Here is a 27,102-nt window from a genome sequence, read left to right as displayed (position 1 = left end):
GTCCGAATATTTTAGCCCATTTGGGAGGGATAATAGTGGCATTTAGGGCTAGGAATGGGACCAGGAAACTTTGGGAATCTCACATTCTTAACCATTAACTGCTTTAAATCATTATATTTGGGGCTAATATGAATTCATTTTGTCTTCTAAGGGTGGGGAAAGGTTTGCTTCCTGAAGGCCTCCAATTCCCTTTCCCTTCCTCAACTTCAACCACTCCCCCAATGCATTCAAATGTATTAAAATTGGTTCGCAAACTGTAATTCCAGACAGATTTGTATCTGTCTAGAATTACAGAAAGAAGAAATGGAAATGGTTGCCTCCAAGAAATCAACTGCTTCCACTCCCATGCTGAAATGAAGCCTGGAGACCCAAATTTCAAGTCTCCGGTTGACCATAACCTGTTCTTCTCAGCACTGTTTGACAGGAAAGCCCTTACATTATAAATATAAAAATGAGAATTATTTTTTTTTTCAGATTTATAGACTTGAGCAAAAAACATGTTGAAAGATAACAGAGAAAGGAGTGGTGAGAATAGCATAGATATCTCAAGTTGCAAGACATAAAAGTAGAATCTCTGTGGAGTTGAGCTAGCTTTCTGGTGACTTAATGCACACATCAGTGTTTAATGCAGCCAATTATGTGGTATGTTTGTTATTGCCTTCTTTTAGGACCTTTTCCCCCCCAGTTCCAGTGGTGACACTTGACCAATCTCAACTGATCTCAAAAAGCAATGCAAGATCAAATTAATATGTAGGATAGAGACCACCAAGGAATTGCAGGTCTCTTGGTTATATTTCAGGTTGGAAGGAAAAAATTCTAGAAGGTGGCAAAGGCAAACCACTTCAGTAATACAGCCAAAACTGCATGGATGCAGTTATCAGGAATCAAGCCAAATTTGGAAATGTCTACCCTTAATATTTAGGGACGTGGTGGCTCAGTGGGTTAGGACGCTGAGCTTGTCAATCAGAAGGTCGGCAGTTTGGTGGGTTGAATCCCGAGTGCCACGTAACAGAGTGAGCGCCTGTTACTCGTCCCAGCTTCTGCCAACCTAGCAGTTCGAAAGCACGTAAAAAATGCAAGTAGAAAAATAGGGACCACTACGGTGGGAAGGTAACAGCGTTCCGTGCGCCTTTGGCGTCTAGTCATGCTGGCCACATGACCACGGAGATGTCCTCGGACAAACGCTGGCTCTTCGGCTTTGAAACGGAGATGAGCACCGGCCCCTAGAGTCGGAAACGACTAGCATGCATGTGCGGGGGAACCTTTACCTTTACCTTACCCTTAATATAAAAGCATAGCCAAGAAATAATAATTATTTGTGAAAATGAAATGAAATATGCATTCTTCATTTAGATAGGCTCCCCATTACGGGAGGTTTTCAAAAAAAGATTGAACAGCCATTTGTCTGGAATGAAATAAGGTTCGCTACCTTGGGTAGAGAGGGGGTTGGACTGGAAGACCTCCCAAGGTCTCTTACAGCTCTATGATTCTATGAATATTTCTATGGATTAGGGTGTCAGATTGCATCAAATTGCAGGCGACTTAACAATATAGTTCCAATAAAGTGCCCAGCTAGCTCTGTATAGGCAATTGGTAGTGGATAAGGTGAGCTGGGTTTCTTGATGAACAGAAACATCTTGTTCTTCTAAGAAAGCTATGTTACCAAGCTTAACTCAATAAATCCACTAACTAATCACCCAAACAACTAGCCAGCCATCTGGGTTAATAGTACTCATAGGAAAAAAGACAATCCTCATATTCATTGTCAAGTGCTTCCACTTACCTCAGGTAGCTCTTTGAATCCCATCCTCATTATTTTTTTATACCTACAACTTAACCCCAATACATCCAAGCCCCAAAGAGAACATTGAAAATGTAAAGAAGGGAGAAAGACTGCCATATTTGAACGATGATTTAATAATGAAGACCAGAAAGAAAAAGGAAAAGAAAATTACGATATATTTTGTTTATTATTGCTCTCAAAGGGCTTGATAGTCAAATATACAGGCTATGTTCTATTAAACCAGAACAAAATAGTGGAAAGTATAAAATCTATTCTGACTGTTCCAATCCAAAGAAACTGATATTCTTTATGCCGTACACTGCTATTTTAAGAAATATTCTTTCACATACACTCTGCTTATTTGTTACTTTGTTTGAAAGACAAATCAAAAAGATGAGCTATCATTGTGCAGTGTTGTACACTTTAGTTTTCAAAGTTAGTGTGTTTTTTTAAACTTCAAACAACAGCTACTATGGTTTTAAAACAAAGTATGATCAGTATGTTAGGATATGAAAATAAACCAGAAGTGTGGACACGTTTGTCCTCCCCATAATAGGCATGCACTCATTATCTGCTCTAAGCAGAAAGTAGACCTCTGTTTATTCATCCTTGTAGCAATATTCTCAATGACCCTCCCTCTGATCCCACCGTCCCATTTATTCCTGTCAAAATATCTGGTTTTTTATCTATCAGCACAGAAATCCTTATAATTGCAACACAAAACATGAGGTCTTTCTAACTTGTTTTCTGTTAAAAGTGTTTTCAACAACTTTGTCAGAAAGCAATTCTATACCATCTGCCAAAGGGAAAAAAAAAACTTCCAACAAGCAAGACTTATGTATCAAGCTTTAAAAAAAACGTTTGCCTAGTCCAGGGGTAGGCAACCTTGGCTCTTTTATGACTCGTGGACTTCAAATCCCAGAATTCCTGAGCCAGCTGGCTCAGGAATTCTGGGAGTTGAAGTCCACGAGTCATAAAAGAGCCAAGGTTGTCTACTCCTGGCCTAGTCAGAAAACAGAATCATTCTTAACGATTTAAAAACAAACACAAACGGAACTATTTACTGAGTGAATAATGGGTCATGTGTGGATTCTGCCACTTCCTGGGGTGAAACAGAGCTCTCAGACCTTAGAGACAAGGTGAATATGATTCTTTGTAGGAAGGATTACTGTTTATTCTGGGCCTGGTAGTGCAAAGGAGAACGATGCAGCAAAAAGTAGTATTCTAAATATGCATGTACTCATGCAGAAAATAAACAAATGTGCATCAGACTTTGCTGTAGTAGTTCCCACTGCTAGAGATGTGTTACAAAGCTGCAAAATCTAAATACTATGAAAACACTTAAAATGAGCGCCAAAAGGCAGAGAACCTTAAGTGTGTTATTAGTGTCTGAAGGTAAAATATGACAAATTTACTTTTGGCTATAAAAATAACTATTTAGTAGAATTATAAATCAGATAAGGATCTAAGTTTATGAAGAATTTTAGTTGTAAAGCTGAGTCAGGTTTTGTATATATGTACGTATGGATGAATGGATTGAACTGATGTCAAATTTCTTTCCAACACTGAAAAAAGGAAACAACCATGACCACATGCTAATAAATTAATACTTCCTTACTAAGTATTTGCAAACATCAGTCAGCACAGCTACAGATTAAAGATATCCGCTCGCAGATTCTATGAGGTTTCTTCCTGGTGGTAAACTATTTACATACAATAACCATTAAAGAGCTGCCGTATAAATCTAAATTTGGCTGGCATGCAGTCCACTTCAGCCTCATAGCTTTCCAAATGGAGGCACCGCCCATGCACTAGAATTGGATATGGATGCCACATAAAGCTATTTAGCTCCTCTAGGTATATTTCCAAGCCAGAGAGAGTAAAAAAAACATTATTGTAACATTAGCATGGCAGAAAATTTGTAAAAAAGGTATAACCTTATGCCAACCTCCAATGTTTAGGTATTAAAGCAACTGTTGGTTTACATGGCAACATATATGGATAACCAGGCAACTTAGATCCTACCCCATCAACATGTTTACTTGGAAAATATCTCTTCTGGTTGCAGCTTAAAATATTTTCAAGTAAGCATATATCAGGTTTGAGTCCTAGAGGTACCACCTTGTCCCCTAGTTCTCAATGCAAGATCTTTTCATAGTGTTGTGCTGGGTTTTTTTCATGTGTTTCATAACACACCATGCAGAAGAGTTTGAGCAGAAGAGACTTTTCGAAGAAACTCTCAAGGCCTAGAGACTGAGCACTCCGAGATATGCAGATTTAAATTACTGGCTCGTCATGTCACTTTTTTGTTTTTCAAAGAAAGGAAAAAGCAAAGCAATATCTATATAAGCAATTGAGCCAAACATGTTTCAGCTTTAATTAGGGCAACATTGAGTAGAAAGATGTGCAAAAATGAAAGAGATTAGAATTGCATTAAGTTTTAGGAAGTTTTGGTTGAAAGATGCATTTATCTGTTGGATGATGCTATCATCAAAATACCACTGTTTTAGTGGAAGGTAATAATTATTAAAATAAAAATACCTTTAAAATAAAATGCCTGGAAGAATGATGCAGCTTTTTTCAAGTGAAATCTTCCACAAGAAACATTTGTAAATAAACTAGACGCTGTAGTTTGCTGTATTCTATGCTGATTTGTGTTTTTTTAAAAAAAATCCTAAGAACAGAAATTTTATTTTAGCAAGAAGAAACATTCAGCAATTTCTCCTGCAAAGCAAATGTGACAGTCTTAAAAGATAAAGTTATCTGAAGATGCTTGTATTTCCCTCTGTTAATTCATCTTCCTTTCTGTCACAAAAGAAAAACAAAAAAACCCCATGAGGTTAGACCAAATTTCTCTTCAAAAACTACAAATACAAGGATCCTTGGTCAGGTAAGTAATCAGCTTTTTCCACGTCTCTTGAATCTTCCAAATTCTTCAGTCTTGGCTCAAGTATTGTTAGTTAGCAGTTAATAAGAAAAGAAGATAAGTTTTCTAAGTGTCTTTCTTTCCAATGAAGTTAATTTGATACCATGGTCTTTTATAGTCAAAAATGCATTTGTAAAATTATTTCTTTTTCTTGAATTCTTGGTTGCCATAGCTGGAGCCCTTTTCTATTTCCGTTACTCCTATCAGTCTGCGGCCTCCAAAGGATACTTTATATAGGAGGGAAAAAAGATTGCATTAGTCCAGGAATAATTTCAATATTCAGTAACAAAATTTATGTACACATACAGATACAAACATACGCCAAACACTGTAGATTGGATATTTTAACGTACCAAAATCTTACACCAAAATAAAATCTGTAATTTTACAAAAATGAATATATACATAAGCATTATTTAGCTATACATTCAACTTTTTGTAAAATATATGATGCTTCTACCAGCTATTAGGGAAAGAAAAAACTTCTACTGCCACAAATATATCTGAGAACAACTCTTCAAAGGAAGAAAAATGGGTCAGTAAATCCAAAACAAACTTCTACGATGGTTGAGATAGACCATTACTGAAAATCTGAGTCCGAATCATTCCTATTAACTAAGGGGGGGGGGGACTTCTTTGATTCACTGGTACAGCTAAGCCTCCATGAACAAATGCCCAGTGTTAAGCTGAATATCAAAAGGTAGAGAGGTATTGCATTGCTCACTTGCAAGGAAGAGCATCTTTGAAGTTCTTAGCATGCATGAATGACTTGCAGCCAGATCAGCTTGTGGAGTGTCAGCTAAGGCAGGATAATTCAATAGGCTAAATGATCTTGCAACCAGATCAGGTTTAAATGACTACTTGTTAGGCATTGTTAAGCATCAAACTAGGACTCTGCATAAATTACAGATTTGGTTCTAAATTCAGTTCCTGGCTAGCCTTGGCTCCTAGTTGGTTTTAACTGTTTATTTCAGGGGGGGGGAAATGAAACCTCAAATACAACGACGCAAAGATGTTAAGAAATTTTATATATCTATATTTCAGAATTTAAATTTTAGATTTCTTCCTCCCTCTTTTGACATTGCCAAATACCTGGCGGTTCACTTGAGAGCCAGAACTTTCCCAATTTATTACAAAACTGATAGAGGCTTGTGACTCTGTATCTTGCAACTGTAATTTTTGCAACGTCACCAAATGGTAAAATACAGGTAGTCCTCAATTTACCACCAGTCGTTTAATAACAGTTCAAAGTTATGGTCTTGGAAGAAGTGACTTACGAGCCATCCTCAATGACTGTGACACCACCCCTATGGTTGTATGACTGCAGTTTGGGTGCTTGGCAACCCAGCTTGCATTTACAATGGTTGCAGCATCTGACAATCACATAACCATGATCTGCAGCCTTTCCAACCAGCTTCCAATAAGCCAAGTCAATGGGGAAACCAGAGTCCCGTAATGACTGCAATAAAATGGTTCTGAAACTGGTTTGGTGTTGATGACCCACGTTACAACTGCGTCTAACTTATGACTGAAATTACAGTCCCAAATATGGCCATAAGTCAAAGGCTATCTGTACGTAAAATCTTATATTTGAATTAAGATACATGCAAAGCAGAGTCTCAACAGGACCAAACAAATGAAACTGGGAAAAGGAAAAAAATTCTACCAACTTTGATATATGTCCACACATAGGTTAAAGATCTTTTAGTATCATTAACAGAAATAAATCTCCTGGATTTTTCCTTTCTCCTCCTAAACTGATTTCATCTGTTAAATTCTATAATTAGCACACTTCTGCTTTCTTTTATTTTTTCCAGTGGAAACTTGCACCAATGAGAATTTGTAATAGTTCTAGGACAGCCAGCCAGGGAATAAAAGTAAAAGGGACAAAATAGATACAAAAGCAATTTCAGTTGTAATGAATGGGTTATAAAAAAGTGTAAATGCTGGTAAGGCAATATGCAAAATGCCACATTACAGTGAATTTAATCTCTTAAAATTCTGAGAGGAAGAGGCTCAGCACAAAATTTGAATGATTGCTCTGAAATTAGCCTAAAATATTTTTTAAAAAATATCACAAATGACTAGCTAATTGTTTTTGTTAAAGTGCCAGTTCAAAACAAAAATAACCTCAACAGGTACTATTTATTTGAATTGATTTACAATAATCATAAAACTCTGTTCATCTATGATCTAAAACAGAGACAGTCCAATGTGTAGGGTCTACTTAAAAAACAACAAAACTTAAGGCCTGAAAAAGAACCCCCACCACCAATACAGTTTGGACAAAAAAAGCATTCTCTTGAAACTAAATCTCAAAAAACATGGGTAATTCTCTTGCAATAAAAACCAAAGAATCTCATAACCATCTTAAAAATTAACACTTGTGTTATGGCTTAAATATTAATGGAATTCCATAGAATCCACTCTTGATTAACCCAAGGTTTCTTCTTTTCAACAGCATAATCTGGACCATCCATTTAATATTTACACACTAGTAAAAATTAGGAAAGATTATGCTTTTCAGATCTACTGCAAATCATCCAAATATCTGAAACTTGGTTCCAAAATATTTTTTTTTACTTATCCTTGCAAAAGAGATCAAATACCAATAAGGATGTTTATGATTTGGGGTCTGATGTGTAATGTCATTTCATGGGATATATTAAAGGAGTCATTAGGGAGTTGCTTTTAACATGGATGTTCAGAATAAATTTGAACCATATATTGCAAGTGAATTTGACATAAGAAATAAAGTTAAAATAAGGGATAAAGTAGTCATAGCAACCGCTGTGCTCTAGTGAAAAGCCTGCAACTAAAACTTCCAGGATTTTAAACCAGAATACTGTGGCTATGAGGCTGGGGTGAATGTATAAAGGTAGCTGGGGAAATATTAAAAGGAGTTCAATACTGTCAACACTACTCTTCCCCATCCTGTCACTGAGCTGACTACAAGTAACTTTTGGGAGAACTGGCCACTTGATGAAATGCAGACAATTGGCTACATGAACACTTTCAATTCGGTTTTTATAGTCCGCTCTAGCCAATTCTATTACCTGCCCCAACAAAGCAGAGGAATGCAAGAATCAGAAGAGGGGATCCACTTGCAAAAATTCCAAAACCAAATTTGAAAAGAGGAGAGAGAAGAACAGCAGCCCAGAAGAGAAAGTTGAGGAGAGTCCACGGTCTTCTGGGAGGTTTAAATTGTTGCCCAGGAAATAAGCCTTCTTGATTATACTTCTCTTGTAAGGCATCCTTGAGGAGAGAAAGAAGTTTTTTTTTTAATGTTCTAATTACTTATGCTTTCTTCCATATACCACTATGTTGGTAAATACTATAGTTTTTCAATTCAGAAAGAATACTGCTGGTAGAATTCTTCCCTGCAAAGTGCCAGGTATGGGGCAACTGAGGAAAAAAAACAAGAAAACAATCTGAGCAGCATAATATATAGATTGCAGAAAAGCACCTTTCAGGATTTGAGAGCCCCACACACTTCTTGATAGAATGGCAAGGACACTTCTCCAAAATGGAGAGCAAGTAAAAACAAAAGATCTCTCTCTCTCTCTGCGTCCCAAAGGTGATTTTTCAAAAGGCAACTGGACTTTCTTTGTTTTTGGTTGAAGCTGTTTTATATTTCTCATCCAAGAAGCTTCTTCAGTTCTGACTTCAAGCAAAAATAAAGAAAGTCCAGTTGCCTTTGGAACAACCACAACTTGGATGACTGAGAATCTCCATACACCTCTCCCTCTCTCTCTCTCTCTCTCTCTCTCTCTCTCTCTCTCTCTCTCTCCTTCCGTCCTTCCATCCCTCCATCTGAATTCAAGGTATAGCATTCTGCCACCAGCAGCAATCAAATGATTTCAAGAAGTCTAGACAAAGAATATGAGGATTCAACAGACAGGACAGGACCCATTCAAGTATGTATGATCATCATTCTCCAACACTTTTCTCCTTAAAACTGAGGATAAACGGCCCCCAAATTAGATACAGACTCAGATACTGAGGCATCGAAAAATGAAGAAAAGAAAAACATGCAATTCAACCTTTTAAAATTTATTTTAAAGCTATCGGTAGTCACTGGGCAAATAAGGTTAGGAGCATTGTTCTAAGGAAATATGCAGATATCATAGCAGGACAATTTTATTAATCCTCTTTAACAACTTCATAAATAATCATGCAAGATCTTTATTACGGAGCTCTCCCATTGCACTGAAAAGAGATGGAATACTGGAATACTGTTTATTCAAAATTAATCATTCCCTTAACACACAGCTTTGCAAGTTTTTAAATGCAAACAACTCATTTACCTTTTCCTGATAAAGTGTATGAAGCCACTTGGCTGCTTCTTTTTCATCCAAAGGGATATCTTCTAAAGGAAACCTCCTAGGTTAATAGAAAAAAGGTTCAATAGAGTTTTTATTAGAGTGACAATAATTACAATAGGAAAATATCTTCAGAATTAAAAGATGTTAACATTGTTCTCTCCTTATCAAACCTCTATATCCTATAAAAATGCATTTTATGAATGTCCCCTTGCATTGTAAATGGCTAGAACAGGTGACATATGAAAAATGTAGCAGTAATTCAATATAGCCATCACCTAGATTGCACTTAAGAGTATATATTAACTTTTGTCTCAGTCTTAGTCTTAAATGTTTTTGCAGGTGGGCAAAAATACCATTCTTACACTCTTGAGCAATAACGTCCAATTCTGAAACAATGGCTTAACCTCGTAAGTTCTCATTTCAAAAATTAAAACCAGTGAATTATATTTACTGAATTGATGAAGTAATGTTTTGTATCTCCTATGCCAAGAACCTATTGCCTCCGATTTTACTGACAATCTAGCATCAAAAGATGAAATGTCATGGCTACAAGACTGAGCTCTAAACCTCTGCTTGGAATCTTGACTTTACCATGAATTCTTGCACAAGAGAAGCAGCAAATGAGAACAATTTGCACAACAAAGAACCTGAACAATTAAATATCCTGGGATACAGCCCTCCCAAACCTGTTTAGGTGAACTTCCAATCATTGCATGTGTTCTTGTACTTGAAATGCTCCTGGCAGAGTGGCCCTATGGAATGAAACTGAGTAACCGTTTTGCTAAATTTTCTGCACAGCCTCTGTAAGATTTTATGTATCAAATTAACCTTAGAAAAATTTACTTAGGCTGCAACCCTATGCATACTTACCTGGGAATAAAACCCTCTGAACACAATGGAACTTACTACTGGGTAAACTTATATAGGATTGCACTGTTTATTCAGTTATGTAGAAAGTTGCCGAAAGGTTGTACAAGTCTGAACACAGCCATCCATTGAATATTTTGCTTGTAGAATATCCACATTGAACCTAAATGGCTACAAAAGTGGCATACATCTGTAACCTTCAGTACGACATATGGCTAAACTATTTTCCCTTGCTGGACAATGCTGATCCTACTCAGATTCTCTGCATAGAGATGGCTAATTAAAACTGTCAGTGCAAACTGTATGGTCACACCCTGCAATAAATTTGCCACTAGAGGGGGCTGATAGCAAAGATCATAGAATGAACAATGTTCTTATCTGAAGCCAATCCTGAACGTGGGAAAAAAGCATTTGCTTTATGTAGAAATGTGAAATGTGTTTTCTGTAAAACGTATTGCATTGTTTTAAATTCCCCCAATCCAAGGCAGCACAGGCAACATCAGCTAGATGTTTATCTCATTCAAATGAATTCAAAGACTTCACTAAGATCCTTATTGCTTTCTTAGGTAAAAGGTAAAGAAGGTTCCCCCGCACATGCGTGCTAGTCGTTTCTGACTCTAGGGGCCGGTGCTCATCTCCGTTTCAAAGCCGAAGAGCCAGCGCTTGTCCGAGGACGTCTCCATGGTCATGTGGCCGGCATGACTAGATGCCAAAGGCGCACGGAACGCTGTTACCTTCCCACCGTAGTGGTCCATATTTTTTTACTTGCATTTTTACGTGCTTTCGAACTGCTAGGTTGGCAGAAGCTGGGACGAGTAACAGGCGCTCACTCTGTTACGCGGCACTCGGGATTCGACCCACCAAACTGCCGACCTTCTGATCGGCAAGCTCAGCATCCTAACCCACTGAGCCACCGCATCCCTGCTTTCTTAAATGGTTGCAAAGGAGTGTTTTTCTACAGGTCGGGAACAGCACTGGAGAAGGCCCTATTCCATTTTTCCAAGATGTTTATTTTCTATATTTTTAAAGTTTTGAAAGTTGTATATCTAGTGACCGAATTAAGTTTTCACACTAAAACTGAGGTTAAGTGAAACCACAGAGAGTAAATTACCACATTTTAAAGAAATTGACTATCTTAGATCCCCTATATTTGCTTCTGTCCACTAATATTCATAGGAAAATAAGTCTCTTCCAAACTAAGTCTGGGAAAGTGTAGAGGTGTGGGGTGGCCGTTTTATTGCAATAATTGGACACAGTGACAGCTCTCAGTTGTAAGCCATGGTAACACACTCACCTGACACACATATCTGCTTCATATTTCTTTCCGTAAAGAATTCCTAATAAAGATGGGTTTTTGTTTCCTCTGAAGTTTAATGTTACATCATACACTGCTGAAACTAACACAAGAAAGATAACATTATGGTTTCAATATTCAAATGCCTGGAAATAAACAGATTTTATATTAAAAGTCACACAAACGTATACATTAGGACTATTATATCTATATTTCAGAATAATGGCTGCTAGTGGCAGCAAAGAGTTTTAGTGGTCACGCAGATTTCTGCAATGCAGCTGTGGTAGCGCTAAACAGTGGTAGGCAACCTTGGCTCTTTTATGACTCGTGGACTTCAATTCCCAGAATTCCTGAGCCAACTCCCAGGAATTCTGGGAGTTGAAGTCCACAAGTCATAAAAGAGCCAAGGTTGCCTACCCCTGCGCTAGAATTACACCCATGGGTATAACTGAATCTGGAAGCCCACCATTCTCTAAACATAGCGTAGGTTTCTACTTGCCAGGCAGATTATGCAAAATCTTAACTGCAATCATTCCAACAAAAGGTTAATGTTAGTGTTATAGATTCAGGGATATCTACAATGTAATAACTCACATATTTGCTCCTGTTCTTTTACTAGGTTCGGATAATATCAACCCCTCATCTGTCTACAAAAAGAGGACTGAAAGCCATGGTCTGAAGGTGATTTCCACTTTGATTTGGATGCAGACAATGCTTTCGAGTAATCCTTGACCTATCATTATTTGATCAAAATTATGACAGTACTGAAGAATGCTAGTTATTATTTTTGGCCATCAGAGTTCCAGCCCTCCATGGTGACGTCCCTATAACCCGAAGGTGACATGATTATGGGCGTTTGGCAACTAGTTCACACTTACAATCGGTTGCAATGTTCCATGATCACATGATTGCCACTTGCAACCTTCCCTGCTGGCTTCCTCAGAAAGTCAATAGGAAAGCCGGCAGGGAACGTTGCAAGTTGCTGGGATAAGTCTCCCCTGTTTGTGCATCTACTACATGCGTGTGTGTATATGTACAGTCAATAATTAGTTCATAAAATCCACTTTGTACCTAAAACAAACTGTAATTAATTGGTTAATTAATTAGGTGAGCATATAATGCAAACTGCAGCACATCTTACATAATATTTGATAGAATTTGGCCAGAATCACTTGAGTCCAAAAGCAAAAGCTGTAAATAAATGATCTAAATGACGAGGAAGTTTAATTAAATGTGAAGTTAACAACTCATGGTTGATATTAGCATAAAAACAACTGAATAGTAAGATGTATCTGGTGGTTTCCATGTCTGCTATGGGGCCAACAGAGCCAGTTCTTAAACATTTAGCAGAACCCTATAGGCCCTCCCAAGTTTGGGGGTGGTAATTTGATTTAAATATGTAGCAGGTCTGAAAGGAATGTGAAGCCTATTTAAAAACAGTCTTTTAGGAGACACATCAAATATCATTGAATATTAATGTCATTAAGAATGATTGATAGCTTCTACAATATGCTTATGCCTTAGCAAGAAAGGAAACCATGGAGGTTCCAGTTTCTTATGTATTGCTTTGTCGCCAAATAAAATCAAATCAGAAAGGACTTGGGGTGGGTGTTAGGAAGAAAAACAATACGTATGTTGAAATGTGTATTCAAACATTGCACTCAGACTTACTGATGTCAGCCTGTCTTTACTTTTTAATATGAAAGACTAATGTAAAATAATATAATTGTTGTCTATCAGAGAAAAGAAATGGAGTGAGTTTCTAAACCAATTTACCTTCATGATCCACAGTGCTCCCTTAATGCTGCTGCGGGAAGAATGTAGTTAAACATTTAACCCCTCCATAGTATTTAGCCAGCCATCTATCCTATTTAACACCTTTTTCCTATGTGATATAACATGAATTTACATCTCACATGCAGGCTGCGAGTGCTAATTAGGCAATGTTTGAACTCCACTTAGAAACGTGAAGTGCTAAGTGGCATTTTTAATTTCTCCGAATAAAAAAGAAAACTAATCAAAGTACTGAGATTTATTTATATTATCAGGATCGCCACTTAAATACTAAACATTGTGTCAATGCAGACAATGCATGTTGAAAAATTTAGTGGCTACCAAAACAATTATATTAAGAAACGTAATATGCATATTCACAAACACCGTAAGCGAGGCCAAGGTACCTGTTCCCCTGAGACACTGGACAGCAGTCGTAAAACCTTTGGTTCTCGGCAACAAGTGATACTTGAGTTTAGGCAGTCCTTTGGACTCAGCCACTTCCATACTGATCCGATGCTTAGTTTCTGTAAATCGAGTTCCTTCACAGTATAATAGAAACTGTAGCAAAGAAAGGGGGGTGGGGGTGGGGAAATCTTGCATTACAGTACTGTTAAACTGCTTTATAAAAAGTTTTAGGGCATGAAGACAACTAAGAGAAACGTGGGTTTAAATCTGGGTCCAAAGCCTTTTGCCTTAAAATAAAGATTAGAGAATATTCACAGCCTATAGACTTTTGCCCTGAAAGCTTCTCCTTCGAAAATCAAAACAAACATTAAATCAAAACAAACATTAAATCAAACAAATATTAAAGTTTCTCAGTCTTGGCAACTTCAAGATGCATGGACTTCATTTTCCAGAATTTCCCAGCCAGCGTGCTTGCTGCACGATAGCAAAGTTTTGTGCTATGGTTGTCTGATTTTTCCAGCCCAGATATGAAATCAATGTCCCTGCTGCGGTTGTTGAATTAGGTGTTCTGAAACAGGGTTCTGGCTTGGGTTGCCTTGAAGCCAGAAGCCTTCCTGTCAACAGGGGCCTCATTTAGACAGGTCCCAAATAGCACAAAAAATTCTCTCTGTTAAAAGAAAGGACAATACAAGCTTGAACCTCTGAAAGCCATGGAGGTAGTTTGGCAAAAGATGGCCCTATTGCTCTTTTTAAAGTGCTTTAACTGTATTGTACCAATAAGCGATAGCTTGCTTCACTTATGACTGATCTGCATATACGTTACATCTGTCTGTAAATGACTAAAGACTGAATGTAATGATATATCCTGTAAAAGCTATGGATTTAATTTAATAACGTTATATATCTATGTATGACAGGAAAAACAGATTGTGTACTATACATGACCAACGTTACGCCTTATGAAAATACATAAATGCAATACACATACCTATACAAATCTGTATTTTTCACCATCCTATTAAAAGAGTTGATGTGCAGAACTTCACTTACCCACATATACTCGGGATAATCGGCTAGACGTTTTAACCCTTCAACAACAGTGTCTCTATCTTCTTCCCATTTTCTTTTGCAAAAAACGATCTCTAAGAAGTACCATGTCCAGCCAATTATGGGCACAAACAATAGTTCTTTCTTTGCAAGAACCTTTGAACTCTAAAACACACACAAACATTGTTTGTTCATCTCAAATGTATCATTGGCAAATACAACTAATTTCAAACGTGTTCTGAAATAGCCTAAAGAATTTCTCCAAAATTATCTATTTCCCACCAGCCTGTGTGATATAGATCAGGTTGAACTAATAACTGTCTCAAGAACACCCAAAAAATTCATAACAAAGTGTAACTTGGAAATTGTGCCTCCCTAACTAAACTACATTGACTCTCTTATATTCAATTTATTTTAATTTAATTCAATAAGTTAGCACAAAATAAATACATGTAGTCTAAGAGCTTCCTATCTTGGATTTAAAAAAACCCAAAATGTCAAATTCCCCAATTCCAAAGAATAAAACCATGTTAAGACCACTTACCCCTAACACACCAAACCGTTCTGTCATGGTCCAGCCACACAGAAAATCTATTTCAAAGTTGTGGTTGAGAATGATGATGACATGTTCTTTTCCAAACTTATCAATTGTGGCCTGGTCTGTGAATAAAGTGCATTCTGTTCCAGACCACCATTCCAGCAACATCACTAACTCTAGATCACAGGAGACACACACACAAACACACAAAAAAATCAACTGTTAGTTATGACAAAGCCTATATTCTAACTTGGTCTTTGCTTGCTTAGTAGATATTAATTCTACAACTGCATTACTTGCAGAGGACAGAAAAAAGCAATATGTAGTCTACAAATCCTATTATTGTGCAGACCCAGACTCATATTTTAAAACAGCTATTTTTCTAGATTTCAGCAATGCTTGGAAATTTTAACTGAATAAAATTGACCAAGGTTTTCAATACACTTTAATCCTAAACAAGTGCATCATTTTAATTAATAGGAAGAATATCATTTTTCAAAAGCTCTTATAACACCAGAGGCATAATGTTACCAGCTTGCCAGCTATTAAACACAGTTAAATCCATTCTAGTTTATGCATAGGACTATGCATTTACTTCATCCTTCCTTCTTTCCATTCTGCAGCAAAATTTTACTCTCTTGTCATTTCTTACTAACACAATATAGCTTGAGGCAAAAATGAGAAGCAAAGCTGAAATACTGATTTCACTAGGACTAGGGAAAATAGTGTATGTGTGTGTGTCTGTGTGCATATGTGTGTTACTCTATTTAATCATAACTCCTACAGTAATTTTCCATACTAAACATTGGCAATTATTGGTTGAAAATTGAATAAATGGTACACTATGTTCTACAAGAATTAGCCAGCTAGCCTGAGAATGTTTTAAAAGAGGTACACTGTTAATAAGTTAAACCTTTAAGCTTCTTCATTTTAATACTTTGTTTAAATATTAATAGATTTAGCTTTGTTCAATCTGATGATTGGCAAGCCTAGAACAGAATTGTTTAGTTGTCTGCCTAGCAAAAGTTCTTGTTCTCAGTGCTATGGATCTCAAAAGCCATGAAGCAGGATTGTAAGCCTAGAGTGTAGAACAATAGTTTCTAGATGCATTTTCTCCCAGTGTTGAGTATGCAGTTTTGGTTTTGATCAGTGACACATTATTCAGTGCTGCTAATAAAAATCAAAACTGACATACATAAAATAAAAAGAGAAAGGTAATTAAAGTCCTAATCAAAGAACTCAATACAATCAGGAGCACAATGAATAATATTGATAAGTCCTTAGTGCTGTCGGAGCTTGTTTCATTATTTTATTACCCAATGAAACAATGACTAGCACTGAGGATGTTACCTAGTTTGGGTAATGAAACGTCTTCAAGAAAACAACCAAACTCAGAAAGCACCAAGAACCCCTCATTTCAACCCTGAGCTACAAATGTTCTCCTTTATTGATACAGTGATTATTGGATGGCAATGCTGCATGGTCTCAATGCAATATTAAACTGTAATATCATGCAGCTCAGGAGAGGAAATGGCAAAATGTCTAAAATTGAAAAAAAAAATCATAAGATTTAATTCCTTGAGCCAACTGAGATTTTCACTATTGGTTTTGCTCAAACAAGCCTAGCAGCAATACTAGCTATAAAGCAAAGAGATGATACAAGTACTAATAAAATTGAAGCCAGCTAACAAACATTTGAAGTCAAATGGTTCAGAACAGGAATGGAAATGCCTGCATAAATAATAATATGATGGACCCCCCCTAAAAGCAGTAGTTTATAGCATATCCTTTGTTTTTTTATTTCCTAGAAACATCGAAATTACTTTTGCTTCTTCCTCTCACTGTGTTATTCAATTTTTCTGGGAAATTATGAGAACTATGCCCATCGTGCTGGCAATTAGCAGCTCAGGAAATCCAGCTACAGAATATTACTTAATATCAAATAATGTTTTTGCACTAAGTAGCTGCCAAAATTGCATAATCTGAAAAAATCCATTGACATGAAGCATGTATAGTTTATACATCTGATATCAGTAAGTTTGCCTCCTGCATTTATTTCAAAGTTCAGCCTTGTTACTTAAGTGGTCTCATTTGTATTCAGCAGTGTAAAAAAGAAAAAGTTATGGCTCTTCTTTAAATTCCAATATGCAGTGCTTTTTTTGTAAAAGAAAAAGGTGCCGGAACTCACACATGTCACACAGCCCGCCTTGCCTACCCTACAAGGTTCCATCCAAAAAAGGTGCCGGAACTCCGTTCTGAGCGTTCTATGAGGAAAAAAAGCCCTGCCAATATGTATTATAGGCTGTTATCTTCGGAAATACTGCAAATAATAAATATGAATATAATAAAGTCTCCAGTTGGGTTTAGATGAATCATTAGACATGTTGGCATTAAAAACTGAAACAGTTAAGTCATTGAGAAGAAGCCAGCACAAGCTGGACCACAAATTCTCTTCATTAATTACCGTATATATGTAGCCAAGTGGCTTCTCTGGGAGAAAGTCAGACAAAATATCCACGCTGCTTTGCACCAGGAAAGAACTTTTTAGAGAAGCATAGCATTGACAATTGAGTCAAGAGCTGCTCAACAAGAGATGCAATTCTTGCCTCCTAAGGAACAAAGTCTGTGAATGACTCGAACATGGCTGGCATCCCGAGGTAAGGGAAAGGTTTGAGGTTCCAAGATTACCCTCATAAAATACCTATAAGGTAAAGGTAAAGGTTCCCCTGCACATGCGTGCTAGTTGTTTCCGACTCTAGGGGCCAGTGCTCATCTCCATTTCAAAGCCGAAGAGCCAGCGCTTGTCCGAGGACGTCTCCGTGGTCATGTGGCCGGCATGACTAGACGTCAGAGGCGCATGGAACGCTGTTACCTTCCCACCGTAGTGGTCCCTATTTTTCTACTTGCATTTTTTACGTGCTTTCGAACTGCTAGGTTGGCAGAAGCTGGGACAAGTAACAGGTGCTCACTCTGTTACGCGGCACTCGGATTCGACCCGCCAAACTGCCGACCATCTGATCGACAAGCTCAGCGTCCTAACCCACTGAGCTATACAATGCTTAAAAGTCCTTTCTAGAGCGTTTCTTTCCAGAGACATCTAAATTAGAGAAACCTGAATGTAAACAGCTCGGTTTGAACTATGCTGTGAATAAAGTATTTGTCATCCTAGACTACCCTCAACTGATCTATTTATCTCTTCACATTACTCTAAATTCAATGCTTGTAAAGTCACATGATCTGCTGTATGTCCTCAAATGATGAGACACATTAAGTTGTGAATAATCCTCAAGGCAAGAATTCCTTTAAAGGAAAAAAAAAAGCTAAACTGCTTGTATATTAGTTTCTGCAGATAAACAAATTTGAGAGTTAGACATTTTAAAAACAAAGTGCTAAATAATTGCTGCTTTTTGGAAGAGACCATACCAAAACCTCTCTCTTTGAAATATATTGATTTAGCATCACAAAGTTAGGTGTCCTACTCACTGCACCCACCCCCTAGCTTGAACTCCAGTGAATTCCATCTTGCTAGTGATCAATGACAAGATGGTCTTATTTAGTCCCAAACAGACAAATTAGTCTTTCGTGCTTCACGGACAGAATCCCTATTCAAAAACCCACGGGAGCAAAGCTTCTGTTGGTTTCCGAGTTTCTGAGTTCTCATTAAATATATAACAAAAAACTTAGAGCTGCTTTCAATCTGGCCACAACACTTGAAGACATTTCCCTAGAATCTATTTGGCCGAGTTCTGAATATGGCGTTACTTAGCTCTTTTCTTGGCCTGTCCCTTTTCTAGCCTCACTTTCTTTTTTACTCATTATATTGGCATAATGGTCTCCTAATGCACAGATATTTCAAGTGGCAGATTTGACATAACTCACCTAAAGCTCTCCCCAGAAAACCTATTTTTTTTAGATTAGAACTGTATGTAAAGTCAATGTGGGAAGAACCAGGAGAAACTGTATTTAACATGATGACAATTAAATTAAGAAATGTCTCCATGCATTACTTTCTCCTCCTGTCAACACTAAAAGTTGCAGTTCACTAGCACTATGGAGGGGCTTTGGAGTGACACCAACTACTTTTGGGGTGGCACGCAACCTTGAGATTTCACATTGTGCCTCTCAGTCTTGAAAGGATTACTCATGTTTAGTCTTCATGGTCTAACACAAAGCAATAAATCCTTCTTTTCATCCCTTGTATCTAAGAAGATGATGCCATTGCTGGAACCTCTTGCTGTGCATTAAACATGGAAAGTAAATTTTATTTATTTATTACATGTAGAGTATATGCCACACATTTTGCTATCAAACATCTCTCCCTATAACAAGCAGCTTATAACAAGATTACACTACTCTTTTGTCTCTTCTGAAATGAGGTATAAGTAATAACTTTTTATACTCTAAGCCAAGCACTTTTTCCACCTGTCCTGTCTCACTAGAGTGGGTATTTAGTTAATTGCAGTATTATTTTTTTTCTTGTAAGTTCTACCACACACAGCCATGCTAACTAATAATCTGAAATATATTTTTTCATTTCCTTAAAGTATTGATACCAGGATTATCTTAAACATAGAAATATTCTGAGCTCCATAGTAATAAAAAGAAGTAAGTGTATAAAAAAGAGATAAAGAGCAGACCCTTATACATTTTCATGAACAAGAGTAATGTACTAAGAATAATATGCTCAATCATATCCAAATGGAAACAGGAAGGAGCTTTAAAGTGAGAGAATATGTTTTCAGTTATAAACTAATGTAAATCGATCTTATTGATTTTCTATATTTTTTGTGTGTGACATTCATTGTCTATTAAGAAACAACTAATTTATATTGGAATTTATTAATTTCTTCTTTTCCAGTAAATATTTCTAGAAGTGACACTTTGCATTGTCTAACAGACCTAATTTATTAATCATCGCTGGAAATGTTAGCTTTTTATGTCAATGCCAAGTTTTTATTCTGAAAACAAATATGACTTTATTGAAATTACGGTAAATCCTTAATACTTAGTCTAAGATATATATCCCCCTGCAGTTATCCTTCCCTTCATTAAAGCATTGCTTTAACTGATATTTCTCAAAAGTATTATGATTGCCTTCGTTCAAAATTTGAGATGAAATTTGAGATGAAATGGTTCCTACTTCAGTGAGATATCCTGTAGGATATTTCCTTAATGCCTTTTCTCTATTTATCTGGGAGTTTGGATCTAAAGGAGAAACCTGTACTTTAACTAACACTTGATAGCATATAGTGAGGTCACCATTAATTACCCCTACATCTTAATGAACATCTGTAACAAATAATTAATCACTTTAGTTTATTAGTTTATTATTAGACTTATATACCGCCCTTCTCCCGTAGGACTCAGGGCGGTTCACAAGGTTTTTTAAAAAGAAAACAATACAATTATAAAAATTAAAAACAATTAAAATGATTACATTAACCTTGAATATAAAAATCCCAATTAAAATCCAATTAAAACTCCAATTAATACTCTCAGTCCAGGCCAGAAAGCTCAAAGAGCCAGGTCTTCAGGTCCCGGCGGAATGAGCAGAGGTCAGGGGCAGTCCTAAGCTCTACAGGCAGCTGGTTCCAAAGGGCCGGCGCACCCACAGAGAAGGCCCTCCCCCTGGGTATTGTCCGCCGGCAATCTTTTACTGGCGGCACCCTGAGAAGACCCTCCATGTGGGAGCGCACAGGACGAAGGGAACTTGATGCCGGCAGCAGGTGCTCCCTCAGATATCCCGGACCCAAGCCATTTAGGGCTTTATAGGTCATCACCAGCACCTTGAATCTCACCCGGAGGGCAACCGGAAGCCAATGCAGCTCGCGGAGCAGAGGTGTTACATGGGAGTATTGGGAAACCCCCATCACAACCCGCGCGGCTGCATTCTGCGCCAGCTGAAGCCTCCGGGTGGTCCTCAAGGGCAGCCCCATGTAGAGAGAGTTGCAGTAGTCCAATCGGGAGGTCATGAGCAAGCAAGGGAAGACGCTAACAACTCCAGAAGGGGTGCTTTAGGTATTGAAAGAGTGGGAATTGGTTGTTCCTTCTCCATCTACTTTCTTCTCATGGGAACCTATTTCTCTTTCATTCCAGTAGCTACCATACCTACAACTACAAAGAGTTGGAAAATCAGTAAGAGATACTTTGTGTTTAAGTCCATGCACAAATAATTCAGACACACCACTTCTTGAGATAAGCCAGAGATCATCCCAGAGTTGTAATCCTTGTTCGTCCAAATATATTTCTAAATCCTTTATTCTGCTCCAAAAAAGGATCTTCTACAGCACGGGTGGGGAACTATGGCCCTTTTATGACTTGTGGACTTCATGCTGGCTCAGGAATTCTGGGAGTTGAAGTCATGAGGAGCCATAGTTCCCCACCTCTGTTCTTCAGCGTGAGAAGAAACCAACAATCTGAATAAGTCACATTCCAAGTTAATGCAGAGAAACTATAGTATACTCACGGCTCCACAACGAATAGGAAAGGCGACAGTTTACTTGACGATAAAACTGCTTGTTTATAGGCCAGATGATTAACGTGCATAGTTGAATGAAGTTAATGATGAAGCCACTCACAACAAAGACAAATCCGATCAGGAGATGAACTATAAATTGGGTCTTCAGAAATGCAAGAAGGCCCATGATAGTCCCTTAGTAGCGATTGCAAGGTCCTTCACTCAGAATAACAGTCCTACAAAAAGGAAAGAAAAATATTGCTTAGCAAATTAAAATGTTTGTAATCTAGGGAGTAAGGGGGGGGGGGGAGACAGAGAGCTCTTCTAATAGCAGCTCAGGAACCATAAAAAACATTTTTGTCCCTGGGCCGATTCCATTCAGGTTCTCTCTGGCTGTGGATCAAGAATTGGTTAGCACTAACACTAATTTAGATGGAAGAAAAATGAGGAGATAAGGATATTATCATACCTAATATAGACATTGAAAATCCAAGGAGAGGAGCTGCTCGGACATCACCCCTGAATTGTATCGGAATGGGAGGGAAAGAAAGGAGAGGAGAGAGGGAAGAGAGTAGAGGAGGGGGAAGGAAGTAGGAAGGTTGGAGGGAAAGAGGAGGAGAAGTGGGGAGAAATGGGAGGGGAGTGGTGAGGGAAAGAGGAGAGGAGAGGAAGAAGAGGGAAGTAGGAAAGAAAGGAGAAAGAAAGAAGAGGGAAGAGAGAGGAGGGTGGATACAGTGAAAGGGGAAATGGACGAGCAGCACCCAAACTTACATGTATGTATTTATGTATGGCGATATATTTGTTGACTTGTTTGTGGAAGAAATGGGAGAATAAAATTGTATATATATATACAGTATATATATATACTGCCTTCGTCTTATCTCCAGCTTATGAGTGGACCAGTCTTAAGTTATCTCTGGTTTGTATTCTATTCCAGCACCATTCAAGGGCCATCTCATAGCATGTAAAATCTATGAGTTATGTCGTACTTGGTAGTGGAGAGAACCCAGGTGTCAAAGATAACAGAGAAAGAATAAGTCAGCAGAATTCTGTGGTCAGCATATTTCATGTGAATGTAGTTTTCTTCTGACTCAAGCAATTTCTTGGAATAAGGGGAGTAAGGAAAAAATGAATACAGGCTTAATGGGTAATGTCTTGGCACATTTCTTCTTCCCAAGTAACCTTTTTTCCCCAAAACTGAATGATACCCAAAGAAAAATGACCTCAGCCAACAGGAAGGCTTCATATCTTAGTTGGTTAGAACTAAATATAACCTACGCTTGGAATAACATTATGAACCAAGGTAATCCAGTTTTTGAGTCAAGAAAAATTAAATCCTGTGAGAGTTCACATGTTTTTAAACAGACTAGAGCCTGCCCCTCCCAAAAAAGTATACATATAAATAATTCTGCAATACTCCCAAAAAATTCCCTGCTGGTTTTGTTGCAAAAATATGACCATCCCTCTGGACAGTATACATTTCTTGGTTGCAGAAGCCAAAAGAAAGAAAGAAGTAACCATTTTATTTACATCAGGGAGCTAATCCAGCGAGCAGAGTCCTTAACATGTTTCATTATTCCAGAAATAAGATTTCACATTTCAAATACTAATATAACATCTCTGCTGGGTGACATTTTTTTCATAGGACAGAATCTGTTAGCTTAAAAGTATTTCCATTAATGTCAAGACTGCTCAAATCAAATTATGATAGAAATCTAAAAGCTTGTAACCATACATTAAGATTTAATTTTTGAGCACTTTTAAGGATTAGAGCTCATGAAGCAGGAACCAACGGTATACAGTTCAGACAGAATCACTGTAAAGTATAAACTTGGAACAGATGCTTTTGACTCTTAAGTCTGGGGAAAAACCCACTTTCTGGAGAGGGTGGGAGAAATAAGGCTTAGGATTTAAACGTCGGGCCTCCCTATCTATCTGACTGTCTGTCTGTCTGTCTATGTTCTGCAGAGAACTTGACTTATAATACAGACTGCAGCTCTCATAATCCTTTCTGATTTGTCACACTGGCTATTAAGGCTGCTAAAAACTAAAATCTGCCACATCTGGGCAATTATAGCTTCATCATTTCCATCTATATAGACCATCTTACTTGGTCTTCTGCCACATCTATTCTCCAGACTTTTTTCTTATTGACAATTGCTAAGGATGGGCTGCTATGTGGCAACTGCTTATCTTTAGAATTCTAAAGTCCTGGCACGCTTTAGCTTATTCGTTTTCTATTAATTTGTCTACTTTGTGGCCCCACCAATTCTTGCTTGCAGGCAAATAGCTTTTCTAGCAGATATTTAAATGTATCGTTGCTGCTATGTTGTCATGCCATTGTATGGAATCAGTCTGCGCAATCTTCTTGCAGCAGTTAACCAGATGGTCCACTGTCTTCTCAATTCTGGCTTTGTATGCATTTGTTTTTAAAGCTTGGGCTTCTGCAGCCAGAATTAGCCCATCTGCCTCCTCCTTCAATTTTCTTGCTCTTAGCCATTGCCAGGTCTTGTTATTTGTTTGCCTTTTTTTAACATACTGGCCATATAATACAGTACTTTGCCTTGTCATGTCTCTTTTCTATTCTTTATTTAGCTTTTCTTGTCAGCCAGTTTGGCCGCTCCAATATTCAGTAAGCCTTCATGGTGAACTACCTTCAGTATATCTTCTTCATTGTCCTTCAGATATTCCAATGCCCATTTTTCTTCTTCAGATTTCTGGTATACTTGCCTCAATGGTATTTCCTCCCCCGAGTTTGGACTTTAAAATATTCTTCATTCTTTTAATCTTCTTGACTTTAATGTCCTTGATGAGGCTCAGCTTGAAGGATGCCCAGGTATCTGCAGTGATTGTCTTCATCCAGACTCTTAATATTATTTCCATAAGGCATCTTGATTCCTTCAGTTTTTGCTATTTTCCCATGTTGATATACAGACAATGTTGTGCAGCTATTATTTTAAAGTGTTAAAAACTATAAAATAACACAGCTAAAAAGAAATAAAAGGATGGAGGAATGTTAATGATAATGGAGCCATCTCACTAGTTCATCAATTCCCTGGGATCCCCAGGCCTGATGGAACAATCAGTTCTTGTGGGATCTTCAGAAGGTCGAGAGCAATGGTGCAAGCCTCACCTCAAGGGGGAGGACATTCCACAACAAGGTTGCCACAGCTGAGAAGGCCCACCTAGATCTTGCCAAATATATAGTAGCTCCCTAAATGTCCTCTCTACTCAATCTGATAGAGTGGGCAAATGTAATTGGAGAGAAGCCACTGCTCAGATAACCTGGTCCTATGTCATGTAGGGCTCCCACAGAAGAAATGTAATGTGTGCTCTACAAGAAACTTAATTGCCTGAATCACTGCATTTGGCACCAACTAAAGTTCCCAAATACTCGTCAAGAAAAGCCCAATGTACCGTGTGTTACTGGAAGTGGTCCAACTAGGACATGACTAGGACATGGGTGATTGTTAGAGACCCTCAGACCATAAGAGACTGTAAGAGACCATCTAGGAATGAGTGCAGCTGGTGCACAATATGAAGTTATACGAAGGCCTTCCTAGCCACAATTGCTACCTGCTCATCGAGCAGAAATCAAGAGTCCAGGAGGACCTCCAGATTCTGCGGGGTGGGGGGTGAACAGTATAACCCCATTCAGCATCAAAAATGGCTTAACTGCAGAATGGAAGGATCCCAAACCCAAAGCCATTCAGTCTTTCCAGAGTTCAGATCCCCATTCAGAGTCTTATAGCCTCCAGACATTGGGATAAGATGTCCAGAACAATACTTAAGTTTGTCAGGGGCAGAGATGTACAACTGGGTATCATCAGCATACTGATGACACACATCCCATGGCAATGGATGAGCCCACACCTAACAGGCTCATGTAAATGAGGAGAAAAGAGAAGAAAGCACTGATCACCCCACACAGTACACCCTGAGGATAGGACCTCTTCTCCCTAATCAACACCAATGGGAATTGATCCTGAAGAAAAGAGGTGAGCCAGCAGAACACCATGCTGCACCAGTCCCAGTCCTCTGGCGATCCAGAAGGATACCATGATTGAAGGTATCAAAAGCCACTGAGACATCAAGTAAGGCAAGGATGGACACATAATTCCCATCCTGCCCATGCCAGGAATCATGCAGAAGCGTGATCAATGCCATGTCCATCCCATACCCTGGTCTGAAACCCTGACTGAAAAATATACAGATAATCCATTACCTCCAAGGTCGTCTGGAACCTTCTCAATCCCCTTCCTCAAAAATAGGAGGTAAGATACCGGATGAAAATTATCAAGTATCATGGGGTCCAGCAATGTTACAAAGTTACTTAGTAAGTGGCATTGTGTTGTGATTCAGGGTCAGCCTGTGGGTTCAGCAGTTGGGTCGGACGACTCAGAGGAGGAAGGGGGTGTTGAAGAGCTTGCTGAGGGGGTTGAAGTTCTTGCTGATGAGAGCCCTCAGCCAGGCCCCTCCCACCTGGTCACGACGGAGACCCAGCTGTGTGAGCTTGACAGCGTGGATGAAGATGACCCACAGCTGGCCCTGTTCAAGGACGCCCGATGCAGGAGGCAGTCAATCAGGAGTAAACAGAGGAAGGCAATGGGGCACCTCGGAAGGAGGCAGAGAGAAGCCATGCCCTGAACTGTATAAAAGGGGAATGCGTGGGAGGGCTGGTTTGCTGAAGGCAACCGCTTGATTAGTTCCTGTTTCATAGCTCCTGTTTCATGGTTGGTGTCTTGTTTTGCTGTTTTATCTTAATAAATTTGGCAGGCTTAATTCCAGCCTCTTGCCGTTTGTAAAGGGGTTGTCCCTGACTTTTCTGCAGGGTCGGTAGCAGGCTGGTACAGAACACATTGTCTTTAAGCAGATAAATTCACTCTGCTATTGTTATGTTCTGTAAATGAGAAGGACAACAAGTTGATAAGGACACCTAGTCAGACGAAAGGTCCATATACCTGAGGGTGGCTTTAAAAGTTGTCATGGTGATTTTCAAAGACAAATCACAAACATATCTGTACTAATCATCTACAATAGGTTATTGTGTATATGAAAACATTCACATGCAAATTTCACTTCCAATAGCCATAGAACTAACGCAGGTGAACCATGAAGCACAGAAGCAGTGATTAAACTATACCAGTTTATGAGGGCAAAGTTCTCTGCTTACAAACAAGTAAGGAGGAGAAAATCTCCCCAAAACTTTCGTTTCTATCAAAAAGTGGAGTGTTCAAAAGATTGCCTTTGCTTTTTGACTATACTTAAATCATTTGTACATTTTCCTGTGTTTCTATGGTGAGCTGATAGAAATAGGATATATAATCACTGCAGACAAAACATGAAGTTACCAGAGATCTCACACAGGGGATGGAAAGCAGACGTCTAGAAGGATGACTAAGACTAAAATCATACTAGGCAAAATACTGAAATATACAGCCTATCGTCTTATGCTGCCATTTCTTGTCTTATTTTGTTTCTGCTGATTCCAGAAAATTCATAGCTTCTTTTCATGAAAACTTTCTTTCAGAAGGCAGAGGAAAACAGAAGAGGTTCAGGTATCCTTGATTTGTATCTACTCCATAGGGAAGATTTCAGTTGAAGAAATCAGTGGGCAGGATAACATTACTCCATGTAATCTGGAGGTCTTGACAATAAATGAAATGAAAGCTGAACATATTTTT

The 27,102-nt window shown here is 38.2% G+C and overlaps 1 protein-coding gene across 3 annotated transcripts in view; it reads right to left on the bottom strand.

Annotated features, from left to right (window-relative positions):
* Positions 1-4,458: 4,458 nt before the first annotated feature.
* The window catches only part of AGPAT3 (1-acylglycerol-3-phosphate O-acyltransferase 3), an 87,005-nt gene continuing 64,361 nt past the window's right edge, over positions 4,459-27,102 (bottom strand). For all 3 annotated transcript variants that reach the window (XM_083362463.1, XM_083362462.1, XM_083362464.1), the window contains exons 2-9: positions 21,428-21,654; positions 14,968-15,137; positions 14,427-14,588; positions 13,376-13,529; positions 11,196-11,298; positions 9,017-9,092; positions 7,766-7,964; positions 4,459-4,936 (exon numbers count right to left, since the gene is read on the bottom strand). In XM_083362463.1, coding sequence (XP_083218589.1) covers positions 4,848-4,936; positions 7,766-7,964; positions 9,017-9,092; positions 11,196-11,298; positions 13,376-13,529; positions 14,427-14,588; positions 14,968-15,137; positions 21,428-21,605 — 1,131 coding nt within the window. In that variant the 5' untranslated portion in view covers positions 21,606-21,654 and the 3' untranslated portion in view covers positions 4,459-4,847. The remainder of the gene's footprint in view (positions 4,937-7,765; positions 7,965-9,016; positions 9,093-11,195; positions 11,299-13,375; positions 13,530-14,426; positions 14,589-14,967; positions 15,138-21,427; positions 21,655-27,102) is intronic.

The sequence above is a fragment of the Vipera ursinii genome, assembly GCF_947247035.1.
Source record: "Vipera ursinii genome assembly, chromosome: 4".
Lineage (NCBI taxonomy): Eukaryota > Metazoa > Chordata > Lepidosauria > Squamata > Viperidae > Vipera > Vipera ursinii.
Note: the sequence above shows the minus strand (reverse complement) of the source record. Positions and strands in the feature narration are given on the sequence as shown.